Below are 22234 nucleotides of genomic sequence, written 5' to 3'. Positions count from 1 at the left end.
CACCCACAGAGCCCACCAGATAAGGCCAAAGGTGTTGAAACGAGACCCGAGTGTGCAGCAGCGCTTCCAGCTTCCTTCACTCACTCCAGCATTCAGAAGGGAAAAGTAGGCGGAAACACCCGAGAAACGCTGCATACGTGTCTGCTGCGACAGACCCATATACAAGGAGACACAGGAAGCCACCACACAGTGCACACAGACACTTACTGGCATCGACAATGAGCTAGGTCTCTGACGCACATCGGACAAAACAAGAGAGGCGAAAAGGGGAGAAGAAACCAAATGAGAAGACGGAGCTGAAATGAATGGTAGACGCACAAGAAAAAAAATATGTAGAGGAGGGGGAGAGGAGAGAGAAACAACGAACCCTGCCCCTTTCCCCTCTGGCGTATCGGCACACCACCGAGGCTTTCGGCGTAGCGTGAGTGTAGACGTTGCGTCCCGAGATGCGCACGTTGGGCAAGCTCGAAACACATGAACACAGCCACTGCAGGAGTGACACAGACATACACTGACAGCGGCAGAGAGAGATTCTAAAGGGGCGCAGTGATGCGAGGAGCACAAGGAGTGCGGGGTGCGAGGCAGCCAAAAGCTGCGGGGAGAAGAGAGACGTCCGCGCGCCCTCGGCTTTCCCCTGCACAAGAGACGAGGGGCACGATATGAAGTGCTCTAATCGCTATGAAGGCAAACACAGTGCCTGCGTCGGCCGAGCAAGACAGAGCTACTACTAACACCCTCAGCTGCGTCGCCGGGAGAGCTCACACGAGGGAGTAGAGGAAGCAGGGGAGGGGAGGGGGCGGCACGGTATATGGTGGTGGTCCAGAGTAGACACGCTTTCACGAAAAAAAAGTAAGAGGCCGCCCCTGTCTCGTTTCCGTCAACTTCTTCGTTGCTGCTCGCTCGCGGCTCCAGCAGCTGCCCTCCCTCGTATCGACGCCGACCCTCCTCCTCCTTCCCCCCACTGTGGCCGAGACTGTTCGCCAGGCCGTATTGATTCTCCCGGAGCCCTGGAGTAGTAACGAATGCCGACCACCAGATGTTCTTTCCATGAAAATACACCACCACACACAGACAGACACACAGGCAGGCAGAAAGAGTGGCCACCTTTCAGGTCATTCCCCGCTTTTTTCTGTTTTCCATGTTACTTTTCCTTTTATTTCCCGGGTTTCGTTCAGCGCATCCTTTTAGGACGCGCCAGTGCCACCCATGCAAATATATATATATATGTATAGGAACACGGCACGACAATAGCATGTAGAGATGCAGATAGATGTGTGTGTGTATATGTATATCATAATGCAGGTGGGAGGGGGGACGTGGAAGGAAAATGGGCAGCGGTGGCCATCCCACACCTCACCCCATCGCTGTCCACTCTACCCAATCACTTTATCCGCCTGCCATCTTCTGCTCTACTTGGACACACTAACGGCACATTCCCAGCCCTCGGCTGGTGTGTGTGTGTGTGAAACAGACAGACAGGTGATGGAGGGATGAGGAGGGGTGGGGTCATCAGTGCCGCGAAAAAGATAAAAAAACCATGCGCACGCGATATAAGCACCACTCTCCAGAGAGGTCATGCGTGCCACGTGAGCGGCTAGAGGCTGAGGCAGGCGACCTGACAGGACACAGCAGGTGCCTAGGACTCACCGCATATCCTTTCGCAGCAGCCTTTCACCACAGAATGTGCTTACCGTTGCCAACACTAACGCTATCACCGGCGACAGAGTCCGGTAGGCGTTACAAGGAGCCAAGCAGGTTCGGGTTATTCTCGATATCCGCGAAGTACTTGCCCGTGTTGCCAAAACAGCAAAAGTCCTTGGCGCCCATCGACGGCTCGCGCGCGCACGAGACGTAGAGGAAGCCGTCGACCTGCTTGCAGGCGTCGAAGATGTCGCCCACCACCGTTGTCGCAGCAGGACTGCAGCCCTCGATCGCCAGCGCCACCTTCTTGTTTGTCGTCCCCAGCGTCTGGCGCACCTCAGCCTCGAGGTCAGCCACGGTGGCGTCGCGCGGCACGGCGAGGAAGCGGACATGGCTCGAGTTGGCCGATTCGACCACGACCGGCAGCTGCTCGGGGTGCTCGCGGCACACACGCTCGCACTCCGCACGGCGCGCGTCGGAAGGGATCAACGACTGGTACATGGACATGTGGGCGCAGAGGACAGAAAAGGCTGCGGTGCTGTAAGCAAACTGCGGGGGATATAGGAATACTGAGACGAGATGAGGTGCTAAGGGGGGATGGAAAGGGCGTGCGTTCGCGCCGTATAGGGCGGGGTGGTGGAAACGGTGCTACCAGCGTGAGCGCGGACGGTTCGCAGATGCACGGACACCGGAGGAGTGCGCCAGAGAGATCGGAGGGATGGGGGGAGGAAACAGGCATTGGACGCGCGGAGCATCAACTAGAGTGACGGACGCACTGTCGTTCAGTAGACCCCCACAACAGCAGCCTCCGCGGGCCAGCTGTGCCAAGCCAAGAAGGCTCGTCGGCTCGCGCATGCATAGCAGTTCTCATGGGAGGCTGTGGAGGCGAGAGAGTCCAAGACAACGTGCCACAAGGTTTTGTTTTCCTCAACTCCTTCCTACCCGAAAAAACCGGCGTAGTGCGACGCATTAACATGTACACAGGGAAAGAGGGGCAGGGCGAGAGAGAGCTAGAGACGTACACACAGAGACAGTGCACGGACACATGAAGGGGCTCACATAAACGAAGAGAAATCAAACCGACCAGCGAAGAGATTGGGATGCCAAACAAACGCACGGCAGAGGTGGTTATTGTTCTTCTTTGGACCGCGGCTTGTCCGTGGCGCTGCGGTGCGCGTTAGCTTCACAGGAGGAAAGGCTGCCAGCGCCTCGTCTTCGCGGTGACAAGCCTGCACGACAGGCAGTGCAGCTCGGAAGAGGCTGGTCATGAAGTCTCGGGTGGTTTAGGGTGTTCTTTAGGTACTGGTCGGTGCTGCCCATGAACTAAATCTCGCACGAGCCTATTGCCGACGACGATTCCCAGCTTCATGCCTGCCAGCTCCACCATGCCGCGCACCACTGCCTACAGTTCCGCCACTGAGTTGTCGCGCCACGGGCACAAAGGCAGCATGCGACCGTTGACTGACTCCACCATGAAGGACACCGCGCCGGAGTGCTCCGTCAGCGGCCGCTTGCACTCGCTCCAGTGGAGGCGACTAGAGTCGGGTCAGTAAGCTGCGAGCAACAAGCGATGCATCGAGAGGAGATACGACCCTCGTCACATTTCCAGACACGAGCGCAGTGCATGCGGAGGGGAGGAGACGAGTGCACGGAAGCTATGCCCAGAAGAGGTGGCGCTGGTGGCAAGCGGGAAAGGGTAAAGGATGTCCGCGACTGCGTGAGGTAGGGGGAGAGGACAGGAAAAGAGCGAATATTGGAGAACAGGCACGGAGCACCAGCAGGAAAAGAGCCCCACAAGAGCAGGGGCCGATTATCCAGGGGATGGGTGGGTGTGGGTGGGGGGGGGGCCTCAAACACAGGGCAGCAGCGCGGGGGCCTGATGGATACCTCCAGCATCGAAAAGCACGCTCATTGCTGCCAATGTATGCCACATCGCTGCACTTCACGAATCACAGCTCTCCTTTGCTGCAGGCGGCGAGCGGCTGAACAGCTTCTTTCATTCGGCCGCTTCTTCAAAACATGGTAACAGAAGAGATGTACACATGGAGGGAGGGACGGTGTGTGCCGCGCGGGCAGCACGGTGCACGTACGCGTTGCCATACACCGGCACAACAGCGGTAGCGCAACAGGACAGCCAGAAAGGCTTCCGCCGCCCGCAACAGGCGCGCCAAGTAGGAGACAGCGCGTCCTTCCAAAAGAAACGCGGGTGGGAGAGAAAACGCACAAGAGGAGAAATAAAAAAAATATATAAAATTCACCACATGAGGTAGAATGGGAATATGAAGCGCATCACCCACACCAGGAGGCCGCATGTGCGCAGTTGGCCTCCTGGCCGGCACGTTAGTAAGTGGAGAAGCACAGGGTCGCGGATACGCCCATGGCCTGCTCGGTGCGCACGCTCACGTACAGGAAGCCGTCGTCCCGCTTGCAGGCGTCGGCGATGTCGCCGACCGCGGCGGTCACCGCCGGGGCGGAGCCCTCGATGGCGAGCGTCACCTTCTTGACGCTGGTGCTGAGCGCCTGGCGCACGGCCGCCTCGAGCTCGGCGACGGTGGCGTCGCGCGGCAGCGCGAGGAAGTGCGCCTTGCTGCCGGCCTTTTCGGCCGCCTCGACAACCACGGCGACGTGGCCGGGGTACTTGGCCTGCAGGCGCGCGCACTCGGCGCGGCGGGCCTCGACAGGGTTGCTGCTGTGGTAGGCGGACATGATGTCGGAGAGCTGTGTGTGGGTGGAGGTGGGGTGGAAGGAAGAAGAGGAAGTGGAGAAAACGACTCGGTGAGATGGAAAAGGGCAAGGAAATCGTCAAGGGAGGTGTGAATGCAGGGTTCGGACGGGGTTGGTGGTGGTGGACGAAAAGGTAGGGCTTTCACAACGAAGCGCAGGGCAAGAAGAGGGTGAGGCGGAAAAATGCTATGGAGCAGCGTTGCATAAAATGTGTGTGTGGCCTTGCATGCTTTGTGTATCTTGGTCTTTAGTGGATCCCAATGAGCAGGCTGGCGGATGTGCGCGTGCGGGTCGTGGAGCAACAAGAGAAGGGGCGGTGTGGACGGAGAGAGCAAGGCGAATGAAAGATGCATGGAGGCTCAGTGCGTAGGAGACGAGGCTCGGGGTACGTTGGCGCCATTAGTAATGATGATAGTCTTGTATTCAAGCGCGCGCGTGTGTTTGTGGTAACTTGAGTGCTTTCATGTATGCTGAATAGGTACGAATCGGTTCAGAACGCGGCCGTGGGGCTCCCTTTCGTACCGCAATCATGACAGAGGCCTTTTCTTCGCTGTCTCGGCAGCTCGCGCTTTACTGAATCCCAGCGAAGCACAGCCCCGGTGTGCATCGACGACGTGTCTAGACAAGGATATATAGAGAGCGTGCAACCAAACTTCCACCGTTTGCGTGCAGCTGTGGGACAAGAGAGAGGAAGCAGAGTGTGTGCGGCGTGCGCCGTCGTTTCGTTTCCTTCACCCCGTCGTCGGCCAAGTCTCCCACGTCGCGGGAAAAGGGCGCCAAAGAACGACAGGCACGCCACACGTAGACTTTTTCTGGTGTGCATCGGCACCGTGTCCACCACCCGCGCCTGCACGTCACAACGCAACAGGAGGAAACAAAGGGCAAAGAAAACAAGGAAACACTCGAAAAGCCCGCGCTGCCACATGTCCGGGGTGTGATTGCCTCGTTGGCGTCATGCGGCCCACGTGAATAGCGCCGCGTGGGCTGTGCAGTCACTTCTCTGTCGTGGCCGACCGAGGGAGTGTTGCACGCCGCGCCTCATGCCGCCCGCGTCACTGCTTTCCGTCACCACGCTTGAGCTTGTTCAAGAAGTTCATGGAGGTGGCCGTGCTGCGCGCCATTGTGGTAAAGATAGACCCGAGCCTCTCCTCCTCCGCGGCACCGTCTTCGGCGGTCGCGGCCGTCCCACCTGCGCCGTCGCTGCTCGCTGCTGCGCCGTTCATTCCACCGCCGCCGATGGTGGAGACAAGGTTGGACAGGGAAAAATGACCACCGGTGGCTGGCAACACTGCCGAGCTCGCGTTGGGGAGTCGCGGTGGCGCCAGCGAGGCGGATGCATCACGTGTGAAGAGCGCTGCAAAGTTCAGACTAACGCCGCTGGCGATGGACGCGCCACCCCCTGCGGCGCCGGAGGACACGCCAGTGGAGAGCCCGAGCGACGCCTCGCGTTGGAAGTCCCGCTTCGTCGCCTCCACGACGCCACGCTTCGACAGGGTGGCCACCCACGCCCGCACATCCTCGCGCCGCAGTCCCTTAAGCTCGACCAGGCGGACAAAGTTGTGGATCGAGCGATTCTCCGGCAGAACCACTTCGTAGTAGACCTCAATGAAGGCGTCGGTGCGCGCGTCGACCTGCAGCACCTTCAGCGCACGATTCAGTTGGTCAAACTCCTTGCGCACCAGGCGCACGTACCCCGTCAGCGCCGACGCGGGAAAGCGAGCAGGATCGTTGTAGTTGGGCAGCTGCAAGAATGTCTTCTCCAGCGCTGCCGCGTCGACACGCATGCAGCTGATGCCATCATCCGGCAGCCTGCGCAGACGGTAGAGCGTGTTGCCGTACTCTGGAATGAACGTTGCTGCCATCTTGTCCAGAAGAAAGCGCAGCGCTGTCGGCGGCATCACGGCAGCGCAGCTCAAGAATGCGTCGTGTACCGTTGCCGTGATGTCGCGCACCAGCTTTGACTCATCCGCCGCGCCACCACCGTTGGCGCCGTGGGCCGCCGTGCCCTTTTTGGGGAGAAACCCGCCGTTGCCGTAGTCCACGAGCATGGGCGCCAGCTGCAGCTCAAGCCCCTGCAGAATCGACTGAATCGACTTTGTGTAGACGGTGGAGAAGGCCTCTTTCACCTGGTCGAACGCCACCTCGCGCGGCGGCGCCTCGCTGCGCGCGCACACCTCATCGCCCAGGTCTTGACTCGTGGACTGGCATAGGTCAGCCGTGTTCAAGATGATGCAGGCACGTCGCCGCTCGAGGGGGCTGGAGGCCGGGTTGGGCAAGAGCGCGCTCACCGCTTGCGCGAGTTCGATAAGATGGCGACGCCACACCTCGGCCATCTCGAGGAGGACATCCTGCTGCGCGATGCGCAGCGCCCGCTTAAGACTCTCCTTGATGAAGACGAAGATGTCCTCAGCGATAGGAAGGTAGGTGCCGCTGCGCGTCTCCTCGTCGATGCTGTTCCAGCCGGGGCACAGCGAGTCGCCGCTGCCGATAAGCGGCTGCGCCAGGGCCTCCCGCATGAGCCGGTCCTCGTTTTGCACGAGGAGTCCCATGTGCGCCTTGAAGGCGGAGAGGATCATGCCGTTGTACTTGTACACCGGCAGTTTCCGCTTGATGGCAAACTCGTCCTTCCACGTCATCATCTGGGTGAGGTCGCGCTCGATGTCGATCGTCTTTTGAATGACATATGTGAGCACGACCACGTCGATCTTGTTGGCGGCCTCGCGCAGCGCGTAGTCGAGCTCCTGCTTTGTGTGCAGGCAAAAAGTTACACACAGCTCCTGCGGCACGCACCAGTGCCGCGGGAAGACGTTCTTGAAGACGCTGTCGTAGCGCTCCAGCAGCCCGCGCAGGAACACGTAGCGCCGCTCCGTCCGCTCCAGCTTGGCTTCGTCGGTGCCGCGTTTGAAGCGCAGCGAGTAGCACTCGAGGAGCTTGTCGATGAAGCGATCTCGCAGCTTCTTCTTGCTCTCCTCCTCCATGAGGTCCACTACGGCGCACGCTTCAGCCATCCGACTATCGTCCATCGCTTCCAAGTTCACTTCACCAAAGACGGTGTTGCGAATGTAGTACTCCGCCTGCCGGCACAGCTGGGTCTGCTTGTCGTTGAGCTCCTTCACTTTCGGGATGTCCTTCATCTTCGCGAACATGGCAGAGTACTTTAGAGCCTCCTGCAAGGCATCACGCGCTTGTGAGAAGCGGCGCTTTTCAAAAGACGAAGAGAGTACCTGCAGTTGCAGCATCCACAGCTGCACAGAGCGCAGCGTGTTGATGCTGGACGTGAGGTTTGTCTTGGCCACATCGAGCTCGCGGATGTTCTGGCACAGGTCCTTCACTATTTCCTCGCTGTCGGACGCTTGCGTCCTGATTTCCGACACACGCACGTAAAGCTGCGCCACCGCCTCCTTTGCGCCCTTGAGGTCGCTCTCCGCGCTCGTCGCGTTGCTCGCCTGCTGCTCCACCGCCTTCAGCAGCTGATTCTCCGTCTTGCGGAGGCGCTCGTTCGCCTCATCGAGAAAGGCTGGCAGCGCCCCGAGACTTGCCTCGTCAGGGAAGCGACTGTTCAGGTAGACTACAGGGTCAAAGTCGGCGGCGTCCAATGCGTCGCGCGGCGGGCACACCTCCGCCATGGCCCGCTCCACAGCTTCGCTGTAGTGGACAGGCATGGCTTCCGTGAAGGCAAAGGCAAAGAGGGAGGGGAGAGTCAGTGGAAGCGCGGACGGCAAAAAACGGAGAGCGGCGAAGCGTCCCGCGACAAGGCACACACACACGCGCGCACGCAATATGCACCGCAAGATGAAAAGCAGAGAGCCAGAGAGGGAGGCGCTGAACCCTCGGCACGAGGGGGTGAGGGCCGTGTGAGCGTATGCGCCCGTACTCGTGCTGCGATGGTTCCCCTCTTTTGGCGTGTTGTTTCTTCCTTCTCGGTTCTCCTTGACTCGCTGTGTGCCAATCTGTGCGTGTGATGGGTGGGGTGGGAAGGACTTGAACCCAAACCTCCGCTGCAAGGGGGAGAGGAGGGGCAAAAAGGGCAAGGGGAAGGGGTGTGGAATAAGAAGCGCAAGGGCGCCGTGTGCGCGTGTCTGTGGGGGGGGGGGAGGGTGGTGGATGGTCCTGGTGATTGACGACCAAGTTGAATTCGTCGGCGGGCATGCACACCAACAAGATAGAAGTGGGCGACGGACTAGGGCCAAGCACCACCGCCGCGAAATTTAAGCACGGCGCGCGCCTTCAATGCCTATATATCGGAAGGATGTGCACCTATATGTACTCAGTCACGCGCTGAGTCAACGGAGAAGCAGGAGAGGAGGGACAGCGATCACAAAAGGGAGGGACATGAGAGCCGGAGAGTCGCCGAATACGCAACGGAGGCCGTCAGCGCACCATTGTGCGTGCCTCCTGCACAGATGTACCCCTATGCGTCAGTGAAGAGCAGAGGGGGTGGGGTGGCGAAGCGACGCGAAGAGAAGGGAGAGGGTGCGGCTGTGAGCAACAACAACAGCATCCTACGGGACACACACAATGGCAGCGCACACGCACCCATTCCGGAGAGGTCGTCTTATTCCTTCCTCTTCAGCTCCGCGCTGAATGTCGACGGCGGTCCCCGAAAAACAAAGGGGATGCAGCGCCGTTTTTCGCGTTTGTCGAACGCTACGCCGTTGTCCCCCCCCCGCCGCATGTGTGTGTCGCCTGAACTCCAATGGCGCGGCGCACAATGCGTTTGCATGCAATCTTACGTTCTGGTATGCTTAGTCGTTTCACGCGTCCTTAGATGGTGTCGCCTTCGCTTCGGGACATGCTGCGTGCACCGTCATATCTTGGCGTCTCTCTCGTCGCTGTCGCGAAGCGAGGCTGTCGGGTAGGAAAGGAGGGAAGAAGGAATGGGGGGGGAGGAACGCACTAAAAGGCGTGGATGTCACACAACATCTCGACACCTTGTTCTTCAAATCCTCTCCATCCAACACCACGCTCGCACGAGTACACGATACATTCTCGTAGAGACGACGACCAGGAGCCGCAAACACACGCGCAGGTGTTTCTCTTCTTTCTCTTCGTGCTTGTGTTCACTGAAACACCGGAGGTGCACGTGGCACGCGGGGGTCGGCGTGATGGTGGTGAAGGAGGGGGCGGACAACAGGAGAGAAAACACAGACACACACACAGAGGGAACGAGCACTTAACATAACGAGTCACATACAAATACACAACAGCAAACAAGAAACGTCACAACCAAAACGAAAACAACAACGGTGACAGGGATATCCACCTCCCCCCTTCCCTCCCCTTTGCGAGAAGAGCAGTCCCTCGCTCGTGAAGGGGAGGGGCGAGAGAGGGGTGGTGGAGGGGGGGGGGGAGCGGGCGACGAAGCTCCAAACATGTCAGGCGAAGAGCGCCCTTTGGTTTCCAAAGAATTGAAAAACAATCGACGCGCACGGATGCACCCCGACCCCACCACACCCTTCGCACGACACCGCTGCCGAGCATGCGATAAGACGAAAGAGTGTGAGGGCATTCTCTGGTTACAGCACACCGCGCATTGCCTCCCTGTGCCCCCTTCCCCCCTCCCCAGCGTGTCGCCGTGAAACAGGGAGAGGGAGGTAGGACTTATCATCTTTTTGGCTGCCCATCCTCACTGCTCTTCCTGCCACCCGTTATGCACTTCGACACGCGCACAATGTGCCCTCCTTCCTAGACTACTCCGCTCTTTCTCCCCCCCCCTCCCACCCTTCTCGGAGCACACACACACACAAGAAAAGGAGCGCGACAACGGCGCTGTTTCGTTACGCAACAAAGACGCACGCGCACCATCACCTCGAGGAAGGCGGTAGTTGAGTGGAGACAATGAATAGAGAGCGAGCGAGCGAGACGGACACAGAAGAAGAGTTATAAAGCTTGTCGCGTGGCACGGGCAAGAGGGAGTGCGCTGGGCGAGCGGCGCATCGGAGCGCAAGCAAGGTAGAGGGGGCGTTGAGGTGCGTCGGGAACACTGGTAAAGCAGGTTTCTCTTCGCTCCATAGCCCCCTCCTCTTCCAAACCCGCGCCCAGCCTTGCTACACTGCGCCAACCTTTTAGGCGACTCACACGACAAGTTACCGTGAACTTGGCCTCTGCGCCCCACCCCTCCTCAAGTACAGGGCTGGCGAGAAAGGAAGGGTATCCCGGCAAAGGGGCAAAAAGAGCCTCGCCCTCCCCCTTGGCGCGGTGGCTCACGGTTTGTTGCGCGCGTGCGAGAAAGAAACAAGGGAATCGACAGACTCAGCGCACCGCGCTTCACGCGACACGCGGCGCCTTCTCCTGCCTCTCTCCTCCCCGCCATACCCGGCTCGTGATGGCAAAAAGAGAAGGGAGGCGAAGACAGCACACCAGAAACTGCACCGCGTCCTCGTGAGTGCGCGGTGCCGCCTTCGTTTCGCGCTGCCCTTGTCGTTACAGCGAGGCCGCGTAGCTCTGCATCATGCGGCTCACCTCATTTTGCACGTGCTCCTTGTAGTCGGCAATGTCGCCATTAAAGCGCTTTGCTTCGCCCTTCTCAACGATCCAGATTTCATCGGCGATCTGCGCCAGGAGCCGCAGGTCGTGCGAGACGACCACGACGGCACCCTCGAAGCTGTTGATGGCGTCGGCGAGGGCGTCGATGGACTCGATGTCCAGGTGGTTCGTCGGCTCATCGAGAATCATAAAGTGCGGGCGCTTGTATGCCATCCACGCGAACACCACACGCGACTTCTGCCCGTCCGAGAGCGTCTTCATCGGCGTCATCTGCGCTTTGCCAGACACGCCAAAGCGGCCCAGGGCACTGCGCAAAATCGGCGGCTGCGTCACCTCCGGGTATTCCTGCGACATCCACTCCAGCGGCGTCAGATCCATGTTGATTTGGTCCACAAAGTGCTGGTGGAAGCGGGCCATGACGCAGTGCGCGTTCTTCGCTACGTACCCGGCGGTCGGCTCCAGCTCGCGGCACATGAGCTTCGTCAGAGTCGTCTTACCAGCACCGTTGGGGCCAACGAGACATATGCGGGAATCCATGTTGACGCCGAGATCGAGGTTCGTGAAGAGGGACGGGCGACCCGGGTAGTTGAAGGAGACCTCTCGGAATTGCAGCATCGGCGGTGGCAGCGGGCCGGCGCACGGGAACTCGAAGTTGATGCGGCTGTCCTTGACGACCGCGTCCGTGAGACCGCCGCGGGTCATCTTCGCCAGCGTCTTCTCCTTGGACTGCGCCTGACGGGCGAGCTTGGCACTACCGTGACCGAAGCGAGCAATGTAATCCTTCATGTTCTTGATCTGGTTCTGCTCCCATTGGTACTTCTTTATCTGGTTGCTTTCCTTCTCTTCCCGGGTGATGCAATACTGGTCGTAGTTGCCGTCGTAGCAGTTAAGCTTCTTCAGGTGCATGTGGCAGATGTCCGTGCAGACGTTGTTCATGAAGTCTTGCGAGTGTGACACCATGAAGAGCGTCTTCTTGAACTTGCTGAGGTAGTTCTCGAGCCACACAACGGCCTCGATATCTAGGTGGTTCGTCGGCTCATCCAGCAGTAGCACGGTGGGGTTGATGAACAGCGCCTGCGCCAGCGAGATGCGCATACGCCAACCGCCGGAGAACGCCTTCGTCGGGCGCCGCTGCATCTCCTTCGTAAAGCCGAGACCGAACAAAATCTTGCCAGCGCGCGCGGCCGCCGTGTCGGCGTCGAGCTCGTCGAGACGCTTGTAGATGTCATCCAGACGGCTCAGCACGTGCGGGTCCTCCTGGTCACCGAGCGCCAGATCCTCCATCTCCGACTCGAGTTTCTCGCGCTCCTTGTCGACGGCGAGCACGGCGTCCAGCGCGGACATGTCGGAGGCCTCCACCTCTTGGGAAACGTAGTAGCGGTCCACGTGCGACGGGAAGGGAATCTCATGGCAGCCCAGCACGCGCAGCAACGTCGATTTGCCGCACCCGTTTGGGCCCACGAGGCCGTAGCGGTGCCCGCTCACGAGGTTGAGCGTCGCGTTCTCCAGGATGGCGTTGCCCTGATAGCTGATGTCAAGCTTCTCGACGAGTATGTCGTTCACGCCTTGGCGGTAGACGGGGTTGGCAAAGGAAACCATGGCTCCGGAGCTGTGCGGCTCCTCCTTGGCCGCTTCCGACTTCTTGCCAAGCGCGTTCGCCGTCGTCGGCGAACCGTTTGTGCTCTCAGTGTTGTCACCCACGTCCTTGTCCGCGCCTTCCTCGGAGCCTGCGGCGGCGGCGGCCTGCTTCTTTTTGAGGTACTTTGGCTTTCCCATTGTGGCTGCACTTCGTTTATCAGCTTCGTCGATGAGCGGCCACTTTCCGGAGAGCGGATGAGCGCGGCCGGTAACTCTGTGCGTGCTGCAGTTGGCGTGTGTTTTTTGTTTTGGGGGGGGGAGGGGAGGGGAGAAACAATGCAGCACACACCCGAGCAGGGATGGCAAACGTAAGGGGGAAGGGGGCAGGGGTAGGGAGCGATGTGTGCTTACGTGTGTTTGTATTGTGCACGTGTGTGTGTGTGAACCAAATCGAGAACCTTCGCGGGGGCACGCGTACACGTACACATACGTGAGGGTTGTGGTGCGCGCAGCAGTCGTCAGCGCGGAGAAGACAGATCGAGAAGGGTGGAGAAGGGGGAGGGGGAGGGGTGCGTCTCCCTCCAATGAGAAGCTATATACACTACACACACACACACACACACACAGCCGACATATCCTTCACCTCCAACGGCACTCCCCCTGAGTGTGCCGTCACCGAAAAGAAGTGTTGCACCCGAGCGAGAGAGGGGCAAGAGACTACTCCACAGGAGCTCTTTGATCGGTTTTTGGCAGTTTGACCTCGTGCAATCCACTCACAATCGTGGTCGTGATGATGGCGGTGGGGCGGGAGACACACACACACACATTCATAGACAACAGCCAAGGAAAACGACTTCGGCAGTGTGCCAGCACAGGGAACACACTGTACCTAGCTCCGCTGTGTGAGCTGCGCAAGCGGGAGGCGCAGGACAGAAACAGTGAGCCATGACAGCATTATAAATGGCCACACGAGAGATCCATTACAGATAAGACAGGCCGTCGGCAACATTAACAGACAGAAAGTCACCACGCGCGAAGCCCATCGCCGTTTTACGCAGCTGAGGCGACGGGGGAGGCCTCTGCCACATGTTGCCGCTGAAGTTGCTCGTCCTTCTTCTGCTTGTGGCTTGCCGCTGCTGCGGCACGGCGCTTCTGCTCCTGGTCGAAGGCGCGCAGCCGCCTCAGCTCCTTCTTGCGTCGCTCCGGCAGATCCTTGATGTAGGAGCGCAACGACATCGGGATCCAGCGCTCAGGGTCTGGCTTGCCATCCATGTTCTTCGCAGGGCGACGCATGGCGCGGCGACGGCGCTGCGGCAGGCCAGCACCACTGGCGGCGCGGCCTCCATCAGCGGCAGCGCCCTCCTGATCCACCGCCGTCACGCGACGATACCCCAGTTCGCTCATGGCGGCGGCGCCGGGATTCCCGCGCACCAGCGCCTCGATCTGCTTATCCGACGGGGCGGTGTGACTGTTGCTGCCAGCGCCGCTCAGCGCCGCCGCGGCGTCCGCGTCGAGGGTGGCAATGACGCGCTTCGCCGCAGCCAAGTCCGTTTCGGCGAGACATATGACCAGCAACGCCGTCACCTCGCGGTCCTTCTCCAGGCTTGCGTCCGCAGCTTGCACCGCTTTGAGCAGCTGCCCCACAGCAGCGTAGTGGCCGCGAGCCATGGCGAGGTCCTGGACGGCCCAGAGCAATACTGCCTTCTTTACAGCGATAGAGTAGCCACAAGTCGTGGCAGTGAGCCGCTCGCGCAGCAACGCCATGGCAGCGTTGACGTCGCCAATCTGCGCCTCCCAGGCGGCCATCGTCATCACCGTCGTCGGACGCCGCGCCACTGTGGAGTCCTCCAGCGCTTTCAGCGTCTCCACGGCGTGCGCCAGGTCGCCCTGTTCGAGGAAGAGCTGGGCAGTGATGAGCTGCAGGAAGCGATGGCGCTTCCGGTTTCCGGCCTCCGAGCTCCCAGCACCCTGGTGCCGCGTAGCCTCCGCTTCGTAGTTGCGCACGCACTCCTGTACGTCACGCGCGCTGTCCGTCGCGGTCCTTGTGGGCCTCGAGGCCGACGACGGCGAGTTCGCTGGCAGGGGCTTCTTCTTCTTGAGCTCGCGCACGGCCAGCACGAGACGCAGCGAGTGCGTCAGCTCGTTGTTAGGGTGCGCCTTCTCCATCTGCTCTACTGTGCGGGTGCAACGGTCGAGGGCGCCGGCGCTCAGCTGCAGCAGGGCCGTGTTGTACTGAACGGCGATGAGCTGCTTCGATGTGAGGCGCGGCAACACCTTGACGTGCTGGGCCGCCTTGAGCTTGCGGTGTGAGTCGAAGAAGTCCGCGCTGCGCTGCAGGGCCGTATACAGAATGCCGGCGACGGCGCTCGTGACGGCGGAGCTCGGCTTGCACGTGAGGATCAGATCAACAATGCGTCGCGCGTCATCTTCGCGGTGCCGCATGAAGGCAACGTACGCCTGCTGCACCCAGTTGCTGCACACCTCGTTGAAGAAACAGCGCTCCGGTGAGGTGGCGATAGAGCTGCTACCACCGATGCTCGTCGGTGCCCCGAGCTGGACGCCGAGCTGTGCCTGCAGCACCTCACTGCTAGCAGCAAGCGCATCTTTCAGAGAGCGCAGCTTGCTCTTCGGGAAGATGGCAGCACACAGTTGCTCTGCTTGGAGTAGAGTGGCCTGCGCGGCCTCGTAGTTTTGCGCTTCCACCTGAGCGGTGGCAAGATTAAAGAGCAGGTCAGGTGTCTTCTCGTCCGCCTCATCACGCACCACCGCCGCAACCTTCTCCGGCGCACAGGCGGATAGAGAGGCCGTGTAGTTGGTGAGCAGCTCCTGTTTCTCCACGTCGTCGCGGTAGGCACCGTCGGCTACGAGTTCCGCGTACATGGCGGCCGCCTCGGCGTACTCCTCGAGGTTGTAGTGGATCTGGGCCAGCAGGTGGCGGGCCGCCGCGGACATGGGCCCCCTTTGCTGCCGCTCTTGCAGCTCCGCCCTGGCCTCAGTGTATTGCATGAGACGGTAATGGCAGTAGGCCTTGTGCAGGTGGAAGGTCGCGCTGTTTTTGAAGGGCGTTGCCTCGAGCTGGAGGTTTTCTAGCACGCTCAGCGCAGCAGCGAACCGCCCGCTGTGGAGCAGGGCGACAGACTTGCACTGCATCGCGTACACGTGGTTCGGCTGCAAGGACAAGATGCGTTCCGCCGTGGAGGCGATTTTGGAAGCTTGCACGTCGTCGGACGTCGTCTGCTTCCGCAGCGTCTTTTCCAGCTTTAACACCTCGGACATGGACGTCGGTTGACGGTGTGGGAGGGTGTGAGGCGAGGGGTCCGGAGAGGAGCAGTGAAAAGACAGAAGAGCGCTAGAGGGTGCACAGAGACCCACAGAGCTTCGTTGAAAATGGTAGGACTTGTGCGTTGACCAAAGTAAAGAGCGCGCGCGTGCAAGGAACGAGGGGTCGGATGGGAGCGTGCGTGCGTGCGTGCGTGTGTGTGTGTGTGTATGTGGCAAGGAAGCGAAGAGAGTAGGAGAAGTGGAGAGAGGAGAGGAGCGGACCAATGGCAGAAACGAATGCAACTCGAGGAGAGCAGGTCTCTCTGCGTGTGCGTGTGTGGATATAAAGCTGCGTTGACGCAACGTGCTCTCCGCATCTCCTCTTCTGGCCTCTGAGGGAAGAAGACGCGCCTAAAATGTGAGAGTTGGTTTCTAGCGCTGCAACGCCAACAGTTGACTCCCGTTTTTGTTTTGTTTTCGGAGGGGGGATGAGTGAGGTATGTCGGCGTGCGTGTTTTTCTTTTGAAGGATTGAAGGGATAGGTGAGTAAACGCATGCGGCTCGCAAAACTGCGAGCACAGGACGCTCGGGCGGGGGCAAGACGGCAAGAAGGAGGGCATCAGGGGGTTTGTTGACCCCTTGCTCTGCATCGACAGCCACCGTGCGCGCACCCCGTCTTCCTTGCTGCCTATGATCACACAATTACCTTCCTCACGCATGGCGTCCGCAAGAAGGGAGTGCATGGCCTCAAAAGTGGCGCGTGCGCCACTTATCATTCGTGATAAACGTGCCCCACCGGTTCGGCGCGACGGCTTGCTCCGTGTCCACGTGGCGACGCACCTCCAACTCACGCCACTCCCTCCATCGCGGCGAGCACCATCGGCTGTACTGCCAGTTTCGGTAGAACATGGCGTAGTGCGAGCCGAGCTCCTTCTCCAGCATGACCGACACCATGCCCCACAGCAGGTGGTACAGCGTCAGCGTCCACATCACGTTATACCAGTCGAGGTCCTCCGTTACACGGCCGAAGATCGTCGGCATCCACGGGTTCGCGCAGCCGCGGCGCGCCCGGTGGTACTCCCAGAGGGCAAGACGATAGGCTCTGCTGCGCGCTGGCAGGTAACGGCGCGCCGTGGTCGTGCACAGCACCGTGCCTATGGCCCAGAGCGACATGTTCGACAGCGCGGACAGCGTGTTCACCTGCGTCACTGTTTTTTTGTTTTTGCTCCACAACGACTCAGAGAGGAGTACCTGATGCGTGAAGGTGATGGCGGCGGCAGGCAGGGCGATGAGTCCGTTGCGATTCAAGAAGCCGCGCCAACCGCGTCCGTCCGTCACTCGACCACCAAGCACAACGGCATTGCAGACGAGGGAGACGCAGAAGGTGGTCGTGCCGACGAAGGCGGCGCAGCGGAGGCCGCAACACACGGTACACTTACGGCGCGGCTCATACTCCTGAAACGGTTCCACCGGCGCGCGCGGTCGCTGCGTCTGACCAAGCTCCATCTCGCGCAGCGTGCACGGGTGTGCTAGCAAGAGAGAGAGAGAAACAAAGGGGCGAGATAAAGAAGAAGCAGAGAAGGGGGCGAGGGGTTCGTGAACGGTCGAAGATGCCGCTGCTCTTGCTCAGCTCTGTGAGCGTGTGCTGTACGCATGCGCGCTGGCGCTTTCTCTCTCTCTCCCCTTCCCTCCCTCACTCTAGCTCTGGAGGAGGAGGAGGAGGGAGCGTCTCAGCTTGACCGGCCCACCAAAGCAGAAAGCACGACAACGAAGACACAAGAAAGGGGTGAGGGTGCCACGGCGCACCACCCCCGGAGTCCCGGATGGCGATCGAGGCCAAGAGAGCACACCTACACCCAAGGATGCTCATGTGCAGGCCCACGCACATTTCCTTCAGCAAGAAGAGAGGGAACGAATGTGACGCAGAGGAGGGTGGGCGTTCGTGGTGGTGGGGAAGAGGGGAGGGGGCGAGAGTTCGGAGCAAACGCAGGAGGAACACACATTTAAACGATGCCCTCTCCCCCCCACACACACACACATCCGCACACACACACACACACACACACACGCGAACAAGAAGCCAATGATGTGCGGTGGATGTATCGAGCGTGTTCGCACTCGCCCTCCTCCGATCTTCTACCCGAGCGTCACCCCATGCGAGCTGTTCGCTTTTCTTGTGGAGGGAGCAGGAGGAGAGGCGCCGACTACCAAATGTACCACAGGAAGAACAGAAGCAGCGCGATCCCGCCGTACACCAGCCACGCATCCGCCTTGTTCCGCCGTACAATCTGCAGAATTGTCATGTTCGACACGCCCAGGGTCTCCAGCAAATTACCAAGCTTGCTACCTACACCGCCAAGTCGGCGACCTTGATCTTGCAGGGCCGCCAGCACATCGCGGCTCTCCGACTCCATTGCCTGCATGCGCTGCCGAGCGTACTGCAGGCTCTTTTTCTCGCGCTCTAGGTGGTCCATCGCTTCGTAGTTTTGGCGATACGCCCCGGTGCCATTGCCGACAAGCGACTTCAGATCAGACACGTAGGTGGCCTGCTGCTCCGCCTTCTTGGCGTAGCGGTGCAGTGTCGTTTCGATTAGCTTCACCTCCGATAGCACCTGCTCGGCGCGTCGTCGTTGTAGCGGTGTAACGTTTTGCGAGCACCCGGCGCCGGCGCGAGCGTGCAGCGTGGCGCCGCTGGAGGACACGGCGGTGGTGCCGGCGAAGCTGTTCATGGTGCCTTGCGCCAAAGGCCGCACGCGGTCGGAAACCTCGTGCATGAGTCTCTGGGCTAAGCCATAGTCCACCATGGCGCCGCGCTCGGCTTGCTCGGCAAGCGTGCACAGCGTTTTCAGTGTGTCCTTCGCCTGTCGCAGCTCCCCCTCCACAGTGCCGCTTGCGTCCACCACCGCCGCCATGTGAACGACTACCGTTGGTTGGTGCTGTATCACCGCCTCTTTCGGAGTGATAAGAAAATCTGGGTTACGTGCCCCACCCCCTCTTGTATGTCAAGGGTCGTGGTGCTCAGCTTAGAACAGCGGCGGCACTCTACCAGAGCTGCACGTACTCGTCTTGCGCTGTGGTGAGCTTTCCGTGGAGAGGGGAGGGGAGGGGGTTGCACACGAAGAGGACGGCAGCAAGAATAGATCCACGTGGATGTGCAGAGAGACGACAGACCACAAGCGCTCTGAGCGGCGTTAGGGTTTCCCCGTGGACGGCACAACAAGAGAGGGATGGAGAGTGGGACAGGACAGCAACGCAGAAATCATCGTCATCAGCGACGCAAGTGATGGTGATGAGAGGGTACGTTCCACGCGATTGAGCAGAGAAGAGCGCTGCTTCGCGCTTCAGCAACGAAGGCGGTGGCTTCGCATGCACAAGCAGACAGACGCACGCCCGCGTGCACGGCTAAAATCCGTGAGCCGGCGGTGCGGCATATCGCGTGCCCAGAGGCAGCTTAGAGTGAGTGAGACAATCTACATCAAGCACGACACAAGTACACGGCTGTCGCTGATGTGACCATCTCGGCACACCCCCCCCCTTCTCCCCTTTCTCCTGCCTCTCTCACCCCTACGTCCCTGGCCATGGGATGGATAGATAGCTGAATGCGTGAACCGAGGAGACGCGTGCCAGCTTTCCTTCACGGATACGCACGTGGGCTGTTTTGTGTGTATGCCGCGTCCACGGATACGATTTTCCTTTTCCGGTCACGACCAATGCGCAACGCACTCATCCAAAAACGAAAACAAAGGGGTTCGACCTTGCATATGCACACCCTCTCACACGCACAGATGTCAGTGGACCAGCAGTTATCCCGCGTTCCCCTACCCACACCTTGTGCACAGGCGCTCGACTACCACGCGCCTAGTCCGACAAGTACAAGAGGATGCAGAAAAGCCATACGGAGGATGTGATGATGCTGCTGAGGTACATAAAAAACATCATGTGCGAGTAGTCGCGGACGTGATATTCACGCATGGTGCAGATCAGCGTCGAGTTGATGGCGGTAGGCGATATGATGGCCACCAGCATCGAGAGCAAGAATGGCTTCTCGCTTGGCATGAGACCCGCCTTCACAAGAATGTGCAGGGCAAGGAAGCAGATGCACGGAATAATCACGAGCCGCGTCACCACTGCGCAGCATGTGAAGAGAATCTGCGGCTGCACCCTCGAGGTGATCCAATAACGAAGGGCGTTGACTCCTGTTCCGGGCTGCGACGCGGACACGTCAAAGACGGTGCCGTCTGCGCTCGTCGGCAGTGGGGCAGATGTGGTGGGAGACGATATTGTCACCTGCGCCCTCTTCGCCGACGATGTCGGGTGGGCCTTGGGGCGGCTGGCCGCGACGGAGGAGCCCAGCACCACCAGATGCAGCGGGATGGCACCCTTGCCGACGAGGGCCATGCCACCGACGAAGGGCTCGCCAAAAGGGCTCTTTGCCAGCCGCTGCAGTGGCGGTGTAAGGGAGATAATGAGGGCGATGATGCTGCTCAGCACTGTTGGGGACTGGATCGAGGTGAGAGCGATCCGGCCCAGACGCTTGAGACGATCGTCCCTCGGCTTCAACTTCGAATTTGTAATGCGCATCTCATCATCTAGCAGAATCCCAGGGGACCCTGGTGGCAGCATGATCGGCTTATCACTTGCCTGCGCCGGCCGATACCACTCGAGTTGCTCATGCGCGGTGGCATGGCCCTGCTGCGCCGCTGCTGCCGTGTGCGGCGACGACTGCGCCTTTTCCTTGCCCTCCGCTTCGCCGTCGACACGCCCATCCATGCTGTACGGACGCCGCCTGGCCACCAACTCCTCATCATTGGCCTCCTCAGACTCCACTTCCTTCGTCTTCGCGTAGGCGATCATGGGGTCACCGAGAGCCCACAGCCCTATCGAGCAGACCACGTTGTACAGGAAGATGTAGGACTGCGCGTCCACGACGGCAGCCCCTGTGAACCACTCGATGCCCTTCAGGTTAAGCAGCACGCTCACGGGGAACGTGAGGCCATTCTGGAAGGAGCTGGCAAGGATTACGACGAAGTGGTACTCCCTTCTGAGAACGGCACGCACCAGCATCGAGGACAGGAAGCCGATCCCCATCGGCAGCAGCGCAAATAACGGTGCCCAATAGAATTTGCTCAGCTGCTCCCACGTCACGTTCATGGACAGGTTTGCGAACAGCAGACAGGGGAGAAACACCCTCGCGGAAATGTAACTGAGACCTGTCAGAGTTTCTTTCGGGTTAGAGAAGTACCTCGAGACGAGCATGCCCGCGAGGGCGCACAGTATGATCTTGCCCACCGTTGTGGCGGTGATGAGCATCATACCCAAGTACAGGTCCCCCATTTTTGTTGTTCTGTGGTCTCGCGTATGATGAGCTGCGCGACTTTGGCGCCCGTGGACCCCAAGAGATGAAATAGCAATGCAAGCTGTCGCGGTGGCGCTGGCACCAAGTACAAGGAAACAAAACAGAAGCAGTTAACCTCCTTGTGGAGAGGAGAGCTATAGATAAGACGGCGATTGCGAGAGAAGTAGGTCTTAACCTGCGCCTGCATGCCCCTGTGTCAGGCACCGTCAGCGGCGCACTAGAGACGAGCAGAGACGACACAAGTAATAGGGGTAAAACAGAATGCGCCAGTCCTCTCAACAACAACAAATCACGCGCGGGACGCAGTCCGTGCAAGCGCTCACCTACGCCGTCGCTGACACCGTCCTCCGCCACGCCTAGCAACGAGTGCGCGCTATGTGCGTCGTTCTTTCGAACAATGGAGGTGCGGGTGCGAGTCGAGGAGCGCAGGGCGGGGGCAGGATGCCAACCGAGAAACCGAAAAAGAAGTGAACAATAGAGACCTCGCCCCCCTTCCTCCACTCCCCCCAAAAAAAAAAAACGACAGCTGAAACACTTTTTGAATCGGCCTGGGAAGGCCCCACCCCTGAGCGTGAGAACGGCTTTCAGATGTGCAGGTGTCACGAATGCGCAGGGTCGCAAGCGAACAGGCTCACGAACAAAAAAACGTAGCAGGCGCGTGCGTAGACGACAATGCGTCTCCTGTCGTTGGTCTTGCTTTTGTCTAGTGCACTGTCCCCTTCCGATGTGGGGCCTCCTCCTCCCTGAACGAGTAGAGCAATGGGGAAGAGGGAGGCAGCTCAGCAGGAGGGAAGGAGGGGGGAGGGAAGAAGGGGGGAGCGACCCAGCGACAAGGGCGAAAGAAAAGTCGATGCGTGCGTGGCGCGATCCACAAGCGTGACTGAGGCCGTACACCAGCTCGCTAGACCCCTCCTTCGTACGTGGAACACAGAAGAAAAATATGTCGCAGGTTTGCGTATATACTTTTCCTGCCTGCATTAGTGAAGGCAGAGAGAACAGGGGAGACGGTGGGCATAAACTGAAGAGCACGCTCTCTCAGACACGGGGAAAGAGTAGAGGCCAGTGGTCACACGCTGCTAGCTTCCCACGGAGAGCGCCGCTGCTTTGCTTGCATCCGTCAACCTCTGAGCAGTAAGGCACTTGTCGTCCATGGCTTCCTAAAGCACCAGCTGACATGGCGCGTGTAGG

The 22234-nt window shown here is 59.8% G+C and overlaps 8 protein-coding genes across 8 annotated transcripts; all 8 read right to left on the bottom strand.

The window, feature by feature from the left end:
• Positions 1-1737: 1737 nt before the first annotated feature.
• Positions 1738-2148, bottom strand: LDBPK_190840 (ATG8/AUT7/APG8/PAZ2, putative; the record flags this gene model as incomplete). Its single annotated transcript, XM_003860213.1, has 1 exon — positions 1738-2148. The coding sequence occupies one exon, from the start codon at positions 2146-2148 to the stop codon at positions 1738-1740; it is 411 nt and encodes a 136-aa protein (XP_003860261.1).
• A 757-nt stretch (positions 2149-2905) lies between these two features.
• LDBPK_190830 (hypothetical protein) lies at positions 2906-3028 on the bottom strand (the record flags this gene model as incomplete). The annotated part of the gene is made up of 1 exon (XM_003860212.1): positions 2906-3028. The coding sequence occupies one exon, from the start codon at positions 3026-3028 to the stop codon at positions 2906-2908; it is 123 nt and encodes a 40-aa protein (XP_003860260.1).
• A 2389-nt stretch (positions 3029-5417) lies between these two features.
• LDBPK_190810 (hypothetical protein, conserved) lies at positions 5418-8027 on the bottom strand (the record flags this gene model as incomplete). The annotated part of the gene is made up of 1 exon (XM_003860211.1): positions 5418-8027. The coding sequence occupies one exon, from the start codon at positions 8025-8027 to the stop codon at positions 5418-5420; it is 2610 nt and encodes an 869-aa protein (XP_003860259.1).
• A 2761-nt stretch (positions 8028-10788) lies between these two features.
• On the bottom strand, positions 10789-12627 carry LDBPK_190800 (ATP-binding cassette protein subfamily F, member 2, putative; the record flags this gene model as incomplete). Its single annotated transcript, XM_003860210.1, has 1 exon — positions 10789-12627. One exon carries the CDS (start codon positions 12625-12627, stop codon positions 10789-10791), a length of 1839 nt encoding a protein of 612 aa, XP_003860258.1.
• An 852-nt stretch (positions 12628-13479) lies between these two features.
• Positions 13480-15705, bottom strand: LDBPK_190790 (signal recognition particle protein, putative; the record flags this gene model as incomplete). The annotated part of the gene is made up of 1 exon (XM_003860209.1): positions 13480-15705. One exon carries the CDS (start codon positions 15703-15705, stop codon positions 13480-13482), a length of 2226 nt encoding a protein of 741 aa, XP_003860257.1.
• Positions 15706-16437: 732 nt separating this feature from the next.
• LDBPK_190780 (hypothetical protein, conserved) lies at positions 16438-17196 on the bottom strand (the record flags this gene model as incomplete). Its single annotated transcript, XM_003860208.1, has 1 exon — positions 16438-17196. The coding sequence occupies one exon, from the start codon at positions 17194-17196 to the stop codon at positions 16438-16440; it is 759 nt and encodes a 252-aa protein (XP_003860256.1).
• A 698-nt stretch (positions 17197-17894) lies between these two features.
• Positions 17895-18602, bottom strand: LDBPK_190770 (SNARE protein, putative; the record flags this gene model as incomplete). Its single annotated transcript, XM_003860207.1, has 1 exon — positions 17895-18602. The coding sequence occupies one exon, from the start codon at positions 18600-18602 to the stop codon at positions 17895-17897; it is 708 nt and encodes a 235-aa protein (XP_003860255.1).
• A 946-nt stretch (positions 18603-19548) lies between these two features.
• On the bottom strand, positions 19549-21024 carry LDBPK_190760 (transporter, putative; the record flags this gene model as incomplete). The annotated part of the gene is made up of 1 exon (XM_003860206.1): positions 19549-21024. One exon carries the CDS (start codon positions 21022-21024, stop codon positions 19549-19551), a length of 1476 nt encoding a protein of 491 aa, XP_003860254.1.
• Positions 21025-22234: the final 1210 nt, after the last annotated feature.

The sequence above is a fragment of the Leishmania donovani genome, chromosome 19 (genome assembly GCF_000227135.1).
Source record: "Leishmania donovani BPK282A1 complete genome, chromosome 19".
Lineage (NCBI taxonomy): Eukaryota > Euglenozoa > Kinetoplastea > Trypanosomatida > Trypanosomatidae > Leishmania > Leishmania donovani.
Note: the sequence above shows the minus strand (reverse complement) of the source record. Positions and strands in the feature narration are given on the sequence as shown.